Source organism: Gopherus evgoodei, chromosome 1 (assembly GCF_007399415.2).
Source record: "Gopherus evgoodei ecotype Sinaloan lineage chromosome 1, rGopEvg1_v1.p, whole genome shotgun sequence".
Lineage (NCBI taxonomy): Eukaryota > Metazoa > Chordata > Testudines > Testudinidae > Gopherus > Gopherus evgoodei.
Genome location: NC_044322.1, coordinates 17,378,248 through 17,392,818, shown reverse-complemented (window position 1 = coordinate 17,392,818; position 14,571 = coordinate 17,378,248). Strand labels below are relative to the sequence as shown.

Genomic DNA, 14,571 nt, shown 5'->3' with positions numbered 1-14,571 from the left:
TGTACTGTATCTTTATCATGGAGGATGATTTTCAGGTGGATGATTAGCTCTCTCTACATTAGGGGTCTGATTCAAAGCAATCATCATCAACAGAAAAGCTCCTATCAACGTCTGTGGGCTTGGATCAGGTCTTAGGTATGAAAAATGTTGATCACTGGAAATCAGGTTTAAACCTGGACTTTGTACATCATCCTCAAGTAAACTGAGCCCCATGCTGTTCTATGTGATGTTACAGGGATAATAAATACATCATTTTACTATAGCAATAGGGGCATTGGCAGGGGTTCTTGGCAAAACTTTTCTCTTCCCCTATTGTGTGCACATCATAGAAGCATAGAAGAATACAGTTGCAAGAGACCTCAGAAGGTCATCTAGTCCAACCCCTTGCTCAAAGCAAGACCATTCCCAACTAAATCATCCCAGCAAGGCCTTTGTCAAGCCTGACCATAAAAACCTCTAAGGAAGGAGATTCCACCACCTCCCTAGGTAACCCATTGCAGTGCTTCACCACCCTCCTAGTGAAATAGTTTTTCCTAATAGCCAACCTAAACCTCCCCCACTGCAACTTGAGACCATTACTCCTTGTTCTGTCATCTGATACCACTGAGAACAGTCTAGATCCATCCTCTTTGGAACCCCCTTTCAGGTAGTTGAAAGCAGCTATCAAATCCCTCCTCATTCTTCTCTTCTGCAGACTAAATGAGCCCAGTTCCCTCAGCCTCTCCTCATAAGCCATGCCTCAGCCCCCTCATCACTTTCGCGGCCCTAGCGCTGTGCTCCAGCAATGGCGGCAGTTCAGGGGTCTCGCCTGCGCTAACAGGTCCTTGGTACAGCTCCTGGGATTAAAGCTTCTTTGTAAGTATACGGTAGGCTAACCAGCTATCCCAATTTTTATAGGGACAGTCCTCATTTTGGGGTCTTTTTCTTATACACGCTTCTATTACTCTCCCATCCCCATCTTTCACATTTGCTGTCTGGTCACCCTAGTACACAGAGACCACTTTTCAGCAAGCCAGCCTGTTTGTTCGGCTTTGTAACACAGCCACACTACTTGCCCTCCGCCAGGCTAACCCAATAGATACCCCACCCCGCCCCTCCAAAATCCTCCCCCCCACTGCCCCTCCCCTCCAGAATCCCCCATTGCCCCGCCCCTTCCCCGAAAATGGCGCGCGCGCAGAAGGGGAGGGGTCTCTTCTCTTTCCGGTCCGCGCAGCCCCGGCCGGAGCAACCGCCATTTCCAGCCCCGCGCGCTGCGGCCTGGTAGCCGGGGCTGGCGGCGGCAGGGTCCCGCCTGGCCTTGGAGCCTCGCTCGCTTCTCCGTCCCGCGGCGTCTCCCCTCCCCCTGCGGGGAGCCTCTTCCTCTCCCCAGGCCCGCCTGCGGGGAAGCCCGGGCCTCGCCCCCTCCCCACCATGCGCCACAGCCTGACCCAGCTGCTGGCGGCCTCGTCTGGCGGAGAGAGCCCCTCGGCCGCCGCCTGGCAGCTCCCCAGCGCGGGGCCGGCCCCTGCGGCCGGAGGGGGCGATGGCGGGGAGGAGGAGCCGGGGGGCCCCCGCCCCAAGCAGCAGCGCTGGGACCCGGCCGTCCTGGAGCAGCCGCAGCAGGGGGCCGAGGAGCCGGCGGAGCACGAGGACCTATTCTCGGGGCTGGAGCTGGGCGACCTGCTGGAGGCGGCCCCGCCGCACTGGGAGCTGGACGTGGAGCCGAGCGGCTGCTTCTGCGGGCAGCAGGGCGAGCCGGAGCCGCCCACGAGCGCGCCGGGCCAGAGGAGCTGTGGGGCCAGCCCGGGCGGGGTGGCGGCCAGGAGCCGGCTGAAGGCGGCGGCCGCGGCCCGCCTGAACCGGCTGAAGAAGAAGCAGTACGTGCTGGGACTGGAGAGCCGCCTGCAGGGCCTGGCCGCTGAGAACCGGCAGCTGCGGGACCGCAACCGGGGGCTGAACCGGCGCCTGCGGGATCTGGAGCGGGAGACCAGCTACCTCCGGGCCGTGCTGGCCAACCAGAGCGCCCTGGGGCAGCTGCTGAGCCGCCTGGCCGGGGCGGGAGGGCTCAGGCTCCGTACCAGCCTCTTCAGGGACACGGACCCGCCCCATCAGCACCCGCCACAGGCCGGCGAGAGCCGCGACCACGACTACGCCCTGCCGAGCCAGGATGCTGGGGAGTCGGAGGGGGAGGAGCGGCCGGCCTCCGGCGGGATCTGCCTCCACGTGGACAGGGATCAGTTGTCGGTGGAGTTCTGCTCCCTGTGTGCCAGGCGGGCATGTGCCTCCTTCAAAATGTAGGGTCAAGTACCTGCTTCGGTCTTTATTCTCATCTGTCTGTGCCCACCTCCGGGGGCCTCGGGCCGTGGCGGAGCAAGCAGGTCATGGCTTGAAAAACAGGGGGTAGGCAAACCTGGCATGGGAACGGCGCCCGTGTGTGACAGAGGGTAAAGAGCTCGTGTGAACGGCACACTTGAGAGCCTGTTTGTATTGGGTAAAGATCGCGCAAAACTGGCGCACAAGTAGCGCGCTTGGAATCTGCTACAGCAGTGTACTAAATATTGTGCAAACTGACACATGCAGGTGTATTCGGAGCCGTTTGCAGCAGTGAGTGAAAGATCATGCAAACCTGAAGTATGAAAGTGTGCTCAGTCCCCACAGTTGCCAGTAAAGATAATACTGTGTACCCTGTTTTGAATCAGATAATGTGTAGTCTGCTTATCCTGAGGAGCTGAAAATACTTGTTTTTTAAAAAATAAAAATGCTACTTTATTAGGACATCATCATCACTGGACAGACTTAAGAACAAAAATAGTATTGATCAGCAGACAGTTAAAGCATGCATATAAAACTGTAACAATTCTCAACTATACATTACTATTAAACCTCTCTGACAGTTTCTTTTTTAGGTGCTTGCCCTGCCAGGCTCCGTTGTGTAGGGGTTAAAGAACAGTCGTTTTCCACCTCGCAACCTGGTAAGGATCCATATATTCCCATAATGCGATATCAAACAGCTTGCATTGATGCTTAGTCCAGGTTTTTCTGATCATTGGTTCAGGACCAGTGCTTAGAAATGTTTTCTCATCCTAAAAGCATTTGTACTGATTTGCCAAAGTGTTTCCAGCTTTGGATGATGGACAGGTAGTGAATATTAAAATCACATTCTGATCATTTATTCTTCTCCTTGCCTATATTCTGCAGTGGAATTTTGACTGGATTTTAGTAGCCAGTATCTCTCAAATTAATGGAAAAATAACCTACACTGTACGTTTGCTTCTCTTCTAATAGTAGCAGTTTTAAAGATACTTGCTACTGAAATATGCATCTGACTAGGGAAAGGGACAAATAATATGGTAGTCAGTATGATGTGACTTTTTTTTTTTTTTTTTTTAATTTAAGGTCTTTTGTCTTTAGACCACCCAGAACTAGAAGCAAATGGGCCTTCTTTTGAAAGGTCAGGATTTGTGTCTTCCGGTGATATACAGTTCCTGATTCTAGTCCTGGGTGGTTCTCAATATCACTTTAAAAAAGAAAATCAGTTCTCACTAGTCTACCTTACTTGGTGATGTATGTTAAAGAGAACCCAAGTATTGGTTTCAGTTATTATATACAATGGCACTCTAATGCAGGCAAGTCACCTACTTTTTTCACAGAACTGTGATGTGAATTGCAATTTAAAGATTGCAGTGCATTGAAATAACTCTAATTCTAGTTCACGATAAATAGTCTGTATTCCCAAGCTCACTGAGATTCCTTGTATTCAAAAGTGGCGTTTTACTTAGAAAATTGCATGCACAGTTGTGTAACTTTACTATGGGATCTTAAATTAACATCTCTGAGTATTCATAAATATCTCTTAACTTTCTATTGTTAGTTAGGAAATACAATTGCAGATGAACAAAGGTTATGTCTTTTCTTTGATGGCTTGAAAAAATAATACTCATGCAGACCTCTATGTTTAGTTAAGAGAGGAGGAATAAAATAATTTGGGGGTCACAGACAAATGTGTGAGAGTTGCTTTTGGACCAGCACTAATACTACCCATCTTGCAAGATGAATAGGTTACAATACACCTTTTTATTTTTTGGTTGTATTAAAATGTTTAGATTATTTATGTGTATGTAAATTGGGGAAGAAAGGGTTGTGAAAAATTAAGTGTAAAGTGAGGTTTCACAAAGAATGGGTAAACTTAAGTCTAGAGTTAACAATTGAGACATCTCTGTTTCTAAAATGATTGAGTTAATATACTTAAACCTTAAAACTAAGGTATAATGGATTTATATGTTGCATTAAGAGTAAATTGAAGGATCTCCTTAGCCCAGTGATGTGCTTAAATAGCTCCCATTAGTGGTAATAGGAATTGAAGAGAAGAGACAACTAATTTCTTTGTGAAACATCACTGTTTGATAAAGTATATGTGTATTTAGCATCCTTGTTTTTCTTTATGCTAAAGTGGATACAGCTGTGTTGGGGCAGAAGAGACGGGACCAGCTGCTGGCCACATTTCCTGCTTTATTTTAAAAGGTAGTATAAGAAATGGGGAAAAGAGGTAACAGGGCTTCTGCTGTCTTTCATTTTTTAAAAGCTGGAATGTTTGGAAAAACTAATCTCACCAATCCAAAGTTAGTGTGATACCAATTTGAAAAGTGACAATGTACAAAGGTAAACGTCTGCTTTCTTTGTATTCAGAGTTGCATGTTCACAGAAATACAGAGTCAGCCAGCTAAGAACTAGTTAGCTGTGGATTCTGTTCCATCATATGCAGTATCAGCTGGATTGTCTATTTAGAGTTCCAGTTTTTTACACTTCTACAACCCCATTGTAGGCAGTGGGGTAGTCCAAGTGTCATTAAGAGCCAAATGTAACCTTTTAGAGCTCTTATTCTTGGTGATATGTGAGCTGGGAAGAACTAGACTTGATTGAGCCTAGACTGAGTTTGTACAGCTCATAGTTGGAGAAACACATCTTTACTTGTAATCATCTTATTCAACAAAAGTATTAAAACAATAAGCATGGAAGACTCCATGGCATTTTTAGTCAGCTTTAAGATAACTTAAAAAGTTATCTTAACTTAAATGTGACATTATTTTGCTCTATAATAGGATTCCCCTTTTTTGCACGATTATAAACACTTCATTGTTAGATCAGAGCAATCTGGGAGTTAATCATGGCCTCTAATATGCACATGTGCATCACTGCGTTCTGTAAAATCTACTGCATATGAGCAACAGCTAATTTTACAACATGCAAAATGATGTGTGCCTGTACAACTAAGAACAAGATCCACTCCCAAGAATGTGACTGCAGGGATTTTTAGTGCCTTCTGAATCGTATGTAAGCCAAACAGAGGGGAAAATTCTTTGAATGATAATCAATTTGTGCTATCTGTATGGAATATTGTTAAATATAGCTTTTTGAAGCAGAAGCCTTGAACTGGAAATCTTAACAATACTTGAAAAACTGGTAAATGTTTCTTTGTAATTAGCTCTGTGCCGTACAAATAAGAATACAGTACTACAATAAAACCAGATGTGTCGATCTTTTAATTATGGGCTCAGATAATTTTTTCATCTTGTTAACTCAACATTTTATTTTTAATGGATAGATCTTTAGATGGTTGGGAATTGAAAAAGGGAGTGCTAACAGTGTTGTCTGTATGTTTTTATCAGTTGGGAAGCTTTCTAAGAAGAATATAGAACTGGTGTTTAAGAGTTAAACTATACTTTGATTTGTCTTACAGCTTTATAAAATTACTTTCTCTTTTAAATGAACAACTTTTGAGGGTGGGGATGGAATAAAACTGTTGCTGTTTCTCAAGAGTCTAAGATGCAGTGACATTTTCTCCTTGGAGTTTGCAATGACCACTCTGATTTACTAAATACGTAATTTAATAAATAACACTTAACTGTGTGGAGCATTTCTTCAAGAAACCATACAACTTAGGCAGAAATACTAGGCTTGGTCTACACTAGAAAATTGGGTCGGTACAACTACATTGATCAGGGATGTGAAAAATCCACATGCCGAGTAGTATTGTTAAAATGACTTAAGTACATTCCCACATAGACTGTGCTAGGTCAATGAAGAAATTGGATAATCTACACTAATGAGAGAACCCTTCCTGTTGGTGTAGGTAGTATCTGAACTAAAGCACTACAGTGGCACAGGTGCATTGGCACAACTGTGCTGCTGTAGTGTTTTAAGTATAGACACGCTTAGTAGCTACTTCCATGTTCTGATGACATCTTTCTCGTTTTTCGTTTCATTTTTTGTTTCCTAATATTGATGATTATCTACTCTTTCTATAGTCATGTTCATAATTTTATGTTCTGTTCTTGTTTTCACATGCTAAATTGCAGACCAAGGGCCAACAAAGTGCTTGTTAGATTTAGTAATAGGTGCGCACATAAGGCCATACTTGAATTGCAAATGATTGTCAGACTGGCTGAGCTGCAGATAAGGCATGGAAGATTGTGGAAAAGTAATATTGGACCCTCTTATTTGCAGTAACAAAGTCCTTTATTACTTTTCCATGATTTTCGGTTGTTAGCCATCTGGGGCTGAGAGCAGGGTCTCTCGCAGCGCCCACTGTGAGAATTGCAGTGGAAGCCTTCTATTGTGGAATCCGTACTATTGCCAGTTAAATAGGGCCTTACACATACAGCTTTTTCTATTTTGACTGCATTCTGCAATATGTTTAAAAATGTAATGAATGACAATAATTAAATGTTTAACAAATTGGCTAAACTTGATGCAGTGTAACTGTTTTAGGCCTGGTTTACACCTAAAATTTCGGTTGACATAGCTGCATTGCTCAGGTGTGTGCAAAATCCACACCCTGAGGGGTGTAGCTATGCTGACCTAACAACCAGTGAACGTGCTGCTAGGTTGATGATGGAAGCATTCCAGAACAATGCTTCTGTCATCAAACTAGCTACCATTGTTTGGGGAGGTGGTGTTCCTTCAAAGTAACAGAAAAATCTGTTCTGTCACTGAAGGCTACATCTACAGTACGGAGTTATGCCAGCAAAGCTATACCACTGTAGCTATGCCGCTGTGGTACCTGTAGTGTAGACATGGCCTTACACTTCCCATGTGGTTTACATTTCTGGATATATGCAGGGGTTTCAGAGTACACAGTTGATAAATTTTAACAGATTTTCAGAGTTTGACTGCAAGGCTGTATCATAATGCTCAGTTGTTGAGAGAGTCTTAAAAAGATGTTTGTTCTTTGGACAGTGCACTTCAAGAAAGTGGCTTGTTGGTGTGTGTGGTTATTGGTTGCCCCTCCATCTCTAATGTAAGTGTAGGCATTGCATTTACTGAAAGTAGTCTGGCTCAGTCTACCGCAGTTCTAACGAAGAATAAGATTTTGTCATGGAAGTCACAGATTTCATGACTTTCAGAGACCTCTGACATTTTCTGCTTCAACTTCAGTCTTGGCCTTTGAGGTGGCAGGTCCTATGGGCTCCCAGCTTCCATGGGTCCTGCAGGGGCCCTGGAACTGTGTTAGCCCCCCCACCATGGTCCCCTGGCAGTTAGCCCCTACCTTTATTTTTAATAAAAGTCAAAGACAGGTCACAGGCTTCTGTGAAGTACTGTTTTTCCTGTGACCTGTCCAAAATAACAATGACAAAATCTTAACCTTATTTATAACAAAAAAAAAACCGGGGGAAATACTTCAGGAAGATTAATTTAATGAATAAAAAGTTGTTAAAATTATTTAAACAATAATGATATAAGGGAGCATATTTCTTGGCTTAATGACCAGCTGGAAGAGTTAATAGCTGGCTTTGTTTTGTGCTGTGCATTACCAAGGAATAACTGATTTAAAGGTTATAATTGGTGTTATAAACTGAACATACACATAAACAAAAGGAATCACCATTTTGTGTCTTAACTGCATGGAGATAGTGCTACATTTTTCAGTACTGATCTTTTTCTAGTAGTTAAAGACCATTACAATAATCAGTAAGAAATAGGACTTCATTTTCAGTAATCTTAAATGCCTGTGCATTTTAATAGCATTGCAAATTAACCTTCTCTTTTTTTTCTCCAAACAGCTTAGCAGCATCTGGGGGAAAAAACAATTCAATTTTTGTGCAACCTGTAACTGCCTGGAGAAATGGTATCAAAATAATTTTGGGGAGCCATGTCACAAATTTTGGCATCTATTGATGTATCTGAGTTACTAATTTTTTTTGTCACTTCCCAAAAGTGGAGAGTCCTAGTGTTTCCTTTGAAATTTTGCGGGACTTATTTTAAAAAAAACAGCAAAGGTTTTTCATATAAAACTTTCATAAAATTACCCAATTTTAAAAACCTTGATTTTGGGGATTGTGTATTTGGATATGGTGTCTTCTGCGTGAAGGAAGGTATTGTAAATACTTTTTATGCAGCCTATTGTACTTGCCTCTATTATTTATTTAGACTTACAAAAGCCTCAGTAGATGTACATCATAAGCCCTTGGTGTCCAAATGGATATTTTGTATTTTACACACAGAAAAAAGTAGGTCACCAGTGGTGGGCGAGGTACTCTTCTCTCCCACCCTGTTGGGATAACAGAGTGCCAGGGATGGGGCTTTCTTAGGAGTTGGGCCTCTTCTGGGCTTGGACGAAATCAAGTAGAGGAGTAAGTATCTATTGCCAAGGGGATTGGGAGCAAGGGGAGAAGAAAGCTGCTCCTGGTTGTGACGGGTGAAGTAATGTTTTATAGCACCGTTATAAAACGGAGAGCTCTGCTCATGATGGTATTCTCTTAAGATGCAGGCCTTTCCTTTCCTTAGTAACAACCCTCCCTCTCATAATCTGAATCACCATCATTCTGACAGAAGGTTAGACCTTGACTGCCTTCAGAATCCATCTACATTGCTTCTTAATTGGACAGTAGATTTCTCCTTTAAAATGTAGTGAAATGTACTGCACCGGTAATGTGTGTTTGTGTGTAACCTGTTTTTGCCATGATGGTCAGAATCTCTACAGATAAGGATGCAACTAAAAATAATTATGACTGTACCTGTAACTGCTGACTTGGGATTTTGAACACCTTTTTCCTGCTTAGTTTTCCATTTACAGGATGTAATATAGATACTATGAAAAGTAGTATTCCTACGATTTATGTGATGGTAGCTGCTACTAGAAATTGTGTAACTCAACCACTTGGAGAAAAAATAATTTTGGGGTGTGAAATGCCAAAGGGTACTGGGGCATACTGAGAAATACGTCTTGTATGTATAAAAATAAGAGCGGCAAGTAGCCCTGCATTAAAACTATTTTTCCCCTATTGATGAGTCTTTAAATAGCCATGCTAACATTTTTGACTGACTGAAAAATTGCATCGGTAACCTAAATACCATTTTATCTTGGTGCAACTGCAAAAGTGGATGAATTAAAAATCTTTCAGTATCAGGCTTTGTAACTTTAAACAGTGACTGGTCAGTAGCCACAATGTGTGTCCCTATTTTTTTCCATCTCTTGATATGGACTGACTTAAGTTTTTTTACATTTGAATAAATTATTCAGTGCAAAAGAATGCCATCAGGTGACCAGTCTAAAAAAAGTTACAGGGCTGCAATTGTTACTCTTTAAACTAATTTAGTTTGCAAAGTGGAATGAATGTAATGCTAATTAGTCTGATTTAAATGCTGGTTTGAGCTAGGCATTGATTATGTAAGCTTTTCTCTCTCAGCTCTATGATGCGCCTTTGATATTGCCCTGTAAAATACCTTTGTTCCAGTCATGGGATCCTAGAGTGCCAAGTGATCACTGCGGAACAGCACAATGTTTTAGATGCAGTCCAGTATTGTAAGAAAAATGCAAGGGAATGGTGGAGGTCTCAGTGCTGTGTGCGGAGGGAGTATAGTGCGGTTCCATTAACTAAATTATAAATATAGGGCTGAATTCTGCTTATTTTCCCCTGTATAAATTAGGCTCACCTCACAGGCTTTTAATTACTTAGGTAACTATAAGAATTACTGTTCTGTGCATGATTGTTTCTCTCACAGCAATCACGTTGCTCTTATACTGTAAAGTGCATACACATAATTTTTGGAAAGTTGGACAAATACAATATAACAGCATCTGTGCATTCCATTTACACTAGTCCAAGAGCATAGATTCACTGACAAACCTGGTTGTCTTCTAGGCTTAGAGAACAAAAGCATGAATCACTTTCTCTTTAGAGCAGGCTACCCTTGAACAAGCTGGCACATATTTTCACTCTAGAATTTGAGATGCCTGCTGGCTGGCAGTTTACTACATTTTTTGTGAAGGGTGTTCCATGTCCTTCAGACCTATTTGGTAGGTGGGATTGCACAGTATGTTCGTAAAGAAGATACATTTGAGGCCCTGTTAGATCTATGCTCTTACTGTAGACACCATCTCATTAAATGTGTATACCTTTCAAATGGGTATCTCACATAAGCACTCTAGAATGTGCCGTAGTTGAGTGTGACTGCCTTGACATCAGCCCAGACCACTTATTTTGTGAGACCCAAAGATGTCTTTGGGTTACCAGGGCTGCACATTACTCTAGAAGCATAGACCACTTACAGCCTCTTGACTGACTGTCCTGTTTAGAGGAAAGCTAAGGAATTTTATATGCAACGTTGGATGATAGGAGGCTCTAAAATTCTTTCCACTTTGACCTTTCTGATATCTGGAATCTTTTAAATTAACCTCACCCCACTTTGCCATCTTCTTTTCTCTCTTCTCCATCAGACTAGTAAAAGTGGAAATGAAGATATTTGGTCTGCCATTTAGGGTTCAAATAACCATGCAGAATACTGTATATGTTGGGAGGATCTCTGTCAATTTTGGGAAGTAAAATCTGGAAGAAATTATTCAGATAGTTAATTGGGTGGGTTAACTTACAGGTCAATCAAGTAATTTCACAATTCATCCAATTTACGTTTATTTAAATATAATTTTGCCTTTTTTCTTTTTTTTATTGAAGACACACTCAAAGGATATTTAAGAATTTTTGGTCCTGAAATCTTTTTTCTATATCTAACAGCAGGTTACCTTAAGGTAATGGGCATGAATACTCTTGCTCTTTATTTGTTAAGTAGGCTTGGCATAATTCATTGTTTCCTTTTTATAATTTTGATATTAATGTTTGTTTTTAAGCACTCTTTATTTGTCTCTGTTTAAAGTTTCACAGTTGTAGGAAATTATGGGGGGTATCAAACAATTGAAGTTTCAAAATGTTAAAACTTTATTATGGTTAAAATTCAAATTGTCAACATCCCATGTCAAAAGATATAAATGGAATATTTTTAAATCACTTTAATTCTCAAGCACCATTTCTCTTTCTTTGCCTATCTGTAAATTTCAAGTTACCCTAAAAGGAAATATTATTTTGTAGGTTTGTGTATCTATAGTGAAATGGACACTTACCAGCATTTACTGATTAAAAATCCAATCCTTGCAAAGCCTGTTTAAAAGATGTGTGTACAATATAATTACTTGACCTCTCAATCGTGAGAGAAAACTAACAATTGATGTTTTTATTCTGTGGGCATTTCAGTGTGGGCATTTCTTTTAAATCAAGTTTTGAAAATTTGTGTTCCAAGTTTTCTCCTGGTTAATTGAACTCTGTCATGCATATAACCAAGGCAAAGTGAGCTGCTAGAGTCACAAAGTGAAACTCACTGACTTCAACCATCGAAGCACTGCAAGAGAGCCTTCAAATCTAGAAGTATACAGTTACACTTCTATATCAGCTAGAACAGAATGGGAGACAGAGTATTTTGTGCTGACTTTTAGTGTATCTGTAGTAAATCAGAATTCAACAATCAGGACCATTGACCATTTTGAAACAAACACTAATCTTGAAATTGTAATGCTTTTTAAAATATAAAAGCTCCCTGTATGATGATGATCTAATTCCTTCCTTTTACTTCTACAGCAAAGATGAAAGCGTATCTTATGCAGAAAGATTTTTCTGCCCTCTAACAGTAGAAAACATTTCAGGTTTTTATAGGAGAGATTAGATCAATTTCATATTTCCTCTAACTATGGGAACACCACATATAATCCTCAGTAAATAGTCAGCAGGAATTTATATATGCTCTTGTGAGAGAAGCAAGGTTGGAGAGGTAATATCTTTTATTGGACCAACTTCTGTTGGTGAAAGAAAAGCTTCTGAGCTACACAGAGCTCTTCAGGTATAGCTGAGGAAAAGCTCTGTATAGCTCAAAATATTATCTCAACCACCTTGTTTCTCTAGTGTCCTGGCAGCAATACTGCAATCAATAATGGAATATACACTCTTCTGTTTGCAATAGTTTTGTGTACCTGACTCATCTTTAATTTTAAAACAGTTTGATCGACTATATTTACTGGTCTGATTTTTATTGTGGGTGGAAGTACATTGAAATGTTTTTAATAATGAGGTGTTTAGCTCATTCTCTTCCAAAATATGGGAGTAGAGTAATCTTATACTGCCCTGCTTGAATAAATTGTGTTAACCATGCACATAGGAGTAAACGTTACCTTTTAAAAAATGTGAAGATGTGAATCTGGGCTGCAGTGCTCTCACCACAGAAAGACACACTCTGCTTTTAAGGGCATGGCTACACTTGCAGATATAGAGTGCTGTGAGTTAAATCCGCCTTTGGAGAGTGCAGTAGGGAAAGCGCTGCAGTCTGTCCACACTGACAGCTGCTTGCGCACTGGGGTGGCCGTGTTTGCGGCACTTGCAGCAGCATTGGGAACGGTGCATTATGGGCAGCTATCCCAGCATGCGACTGCAACATGCTTTTCAAATGCAGGGGGGAATAGGGTAGTGTGTGACAGGGAGTGTGGTGTGTGTGTGTGGGGGGGAGAGTTGGTTTTTGGGGGCTAAGAGCATGTCAGCATGCTGTCTTGTAAGTTCAGACAGCAGCAGATCCCCCTCTCCCTCATGCCTGCCTCTCTCTCGCAGTATTCCACAATAATCTGTCTTGGAGCAGATAAGCAGCCAGCTGTCAGAAACAAGAGCTTTCAAATGGCATATCCACATTCCTACAGTGAGCTCAAAACAATGAGAAGTGACCGCTTGACTTAAGGGGATTATGGGATGTTTCCAGAGGCTGATCAGAGTGCAGTAATGCAATATCTCATCCATACTGGTGCCGTGGTGCTCTAGTGGGGGCACAGCAAATGTTACTCCACCTCAGCAAGTGGAATACCAGCAGCGCTGTAGCTGCGAGTCAGCACGCTCTATGGGCCTTGCCCGTGTAGACAGGTAGTGAGCTAGTGTGCCCAGGGCTCCTTTATTGTGCTGAAACTCAAAAGTGTAGCCAAGCCTTAAGTCTCTAACCTTGAATTTCGGAGGAATAAGCTACAGTCCTCTTCGTATATAAGTGGGAGTTACTTATAGATTAGAGCAGTGGTTTGGAATTGCAGCTAGCCATTAGTTTCTTCCTCTTACTGCTTCCCTTTGGCTAAAATGTAGAAAAGCAGAAAGTTGGGATAATATTAAATATCACTTTATATCAATTTAGAAACTGATAGAAATAAGCCCCTTTTATATGAATAAGCTTCACTAACGTAAGTACCTCTTATACTAGTATGGCTGCATTGACTCTATGGACTTGTATTACTTTAACTATGGGCTATTAAAGCACAAACAAAAATTCCATAGACAAACACTATGAGAACGACTTCTTCTGGATGCTAGCTCTAATTCAGGGAATTAGAAGTGGGTTGAGTCTAGAACCACCTTGTCCAGAGCTGCTTCTGACCTCTCTCTCCCTACCCTCAGCTTGGAGGAAAATTTAAAGATTTAAGAAACCCAACCCCTGAAAAAATCTAAGGTAAGACTTCTTCCTACTACAGCTGCTCAAATTCCCCCAAGGACTTCTAGAAGAGGGAGAGCACATTCTGGTTATTCTGAGAATGCTGAAAAGGGTGTTTCACATTGTCTGCAGCCAAACTCTGGAGCATTTGTTCTAGTTGGTGAGAAAATAGAGCTGGTCCTGTGCACACATCCATGATTAAGTTTAATCTTGTAGGATAAGCTCCTGAAAAGACTTAAGGGGTTGTTGGAAACAAATTCAGATTTTACAAATTTAACACTCCCTTCCCCCTCCAAAAAACTCAGTCTGTCCCCCACCTGGTGGTTGTCCTTGCAGCCATGGCCACATTGGCTAAGGATGCAACTGCTGCCTGGTATGTGGGTCTCTTGTGTTATTTGCCCTCTCTGATGTCATTGCACTGCAGCTCTGACTATTCCAGCATGGAGGGCAACTGTAATGATTGGTAGACATATTTTTATGGAAGAGAACTGAGCAAGTCTGACTAATTCACTTCTCTGTCTCAGGTATTTTTACATAACGCACTTTTGGTGGTTTAAATAGGATAAATTAAAACTTTCCTGAGGGCAAGATGTTTTGCTGTGCAATAATATCCTAAGGAAGTGATGGCAGATGAGGGTTGCTTGGCATATTTTAAACTATACAAGATACTATTACATGGGAAATGAACAAGGACTGATCTAGATTCTGCATTCTTGGCTTGGAACAGATTGAGTCTCAACTCATGAGCAGGTAAAATAAATACAATGCTTATACTATAGTTACTTACATACCTATGTTGCTTTTAAGTTTGTA

General features: G+C 41.7%; 1 protein-coding gene across 1 annotated transcript; it reads left to right on the top strand.

Moving 5' to 3' along the window:
- The first annotated feature begins 1,202 nt into the window (after positions 1-1,202).
- Positions 1,203-5,522, top strand: CREBZF (CREB/ATF bZIP transcription factor). Its single transcript, XM_030558609.1, has 3 exons — positions 1,203-2,273; positions 2,874-2,951; positions 4,430-5,522. Exons 1-2 carry the CDS (start codon positions 1,411-1,413, stop codon positions 2,920-2,922), a joined length of 912 nt encoding a protein of 303 aa, XP_030414469.1. The 5' UTR covers positions 1,203-1,410; the 3' UTR covers positions 2,923-2,951; positions 4,430-5,522.
- The last annotated feature ends 9,049 nt before the right edge of the window (positions 5,523-14,571 follow it).

Coding starts and splice junctions, on each gene's coding strand:
- CREBZF (XM_030558609.1), top strand. CDS start 1,411: ATGCGCCACAGCCTGACCCAGCTGCTGGCGGCCTCGTCTGGCGGAGAG. Junction 2,274..2,873: donor GCATGTGCCTCCTTCAAAAT/GTAGGGTCAAGT, acceptor CCTCTCTGACAG/TTTCTTTTTTAGGTGCTTGC.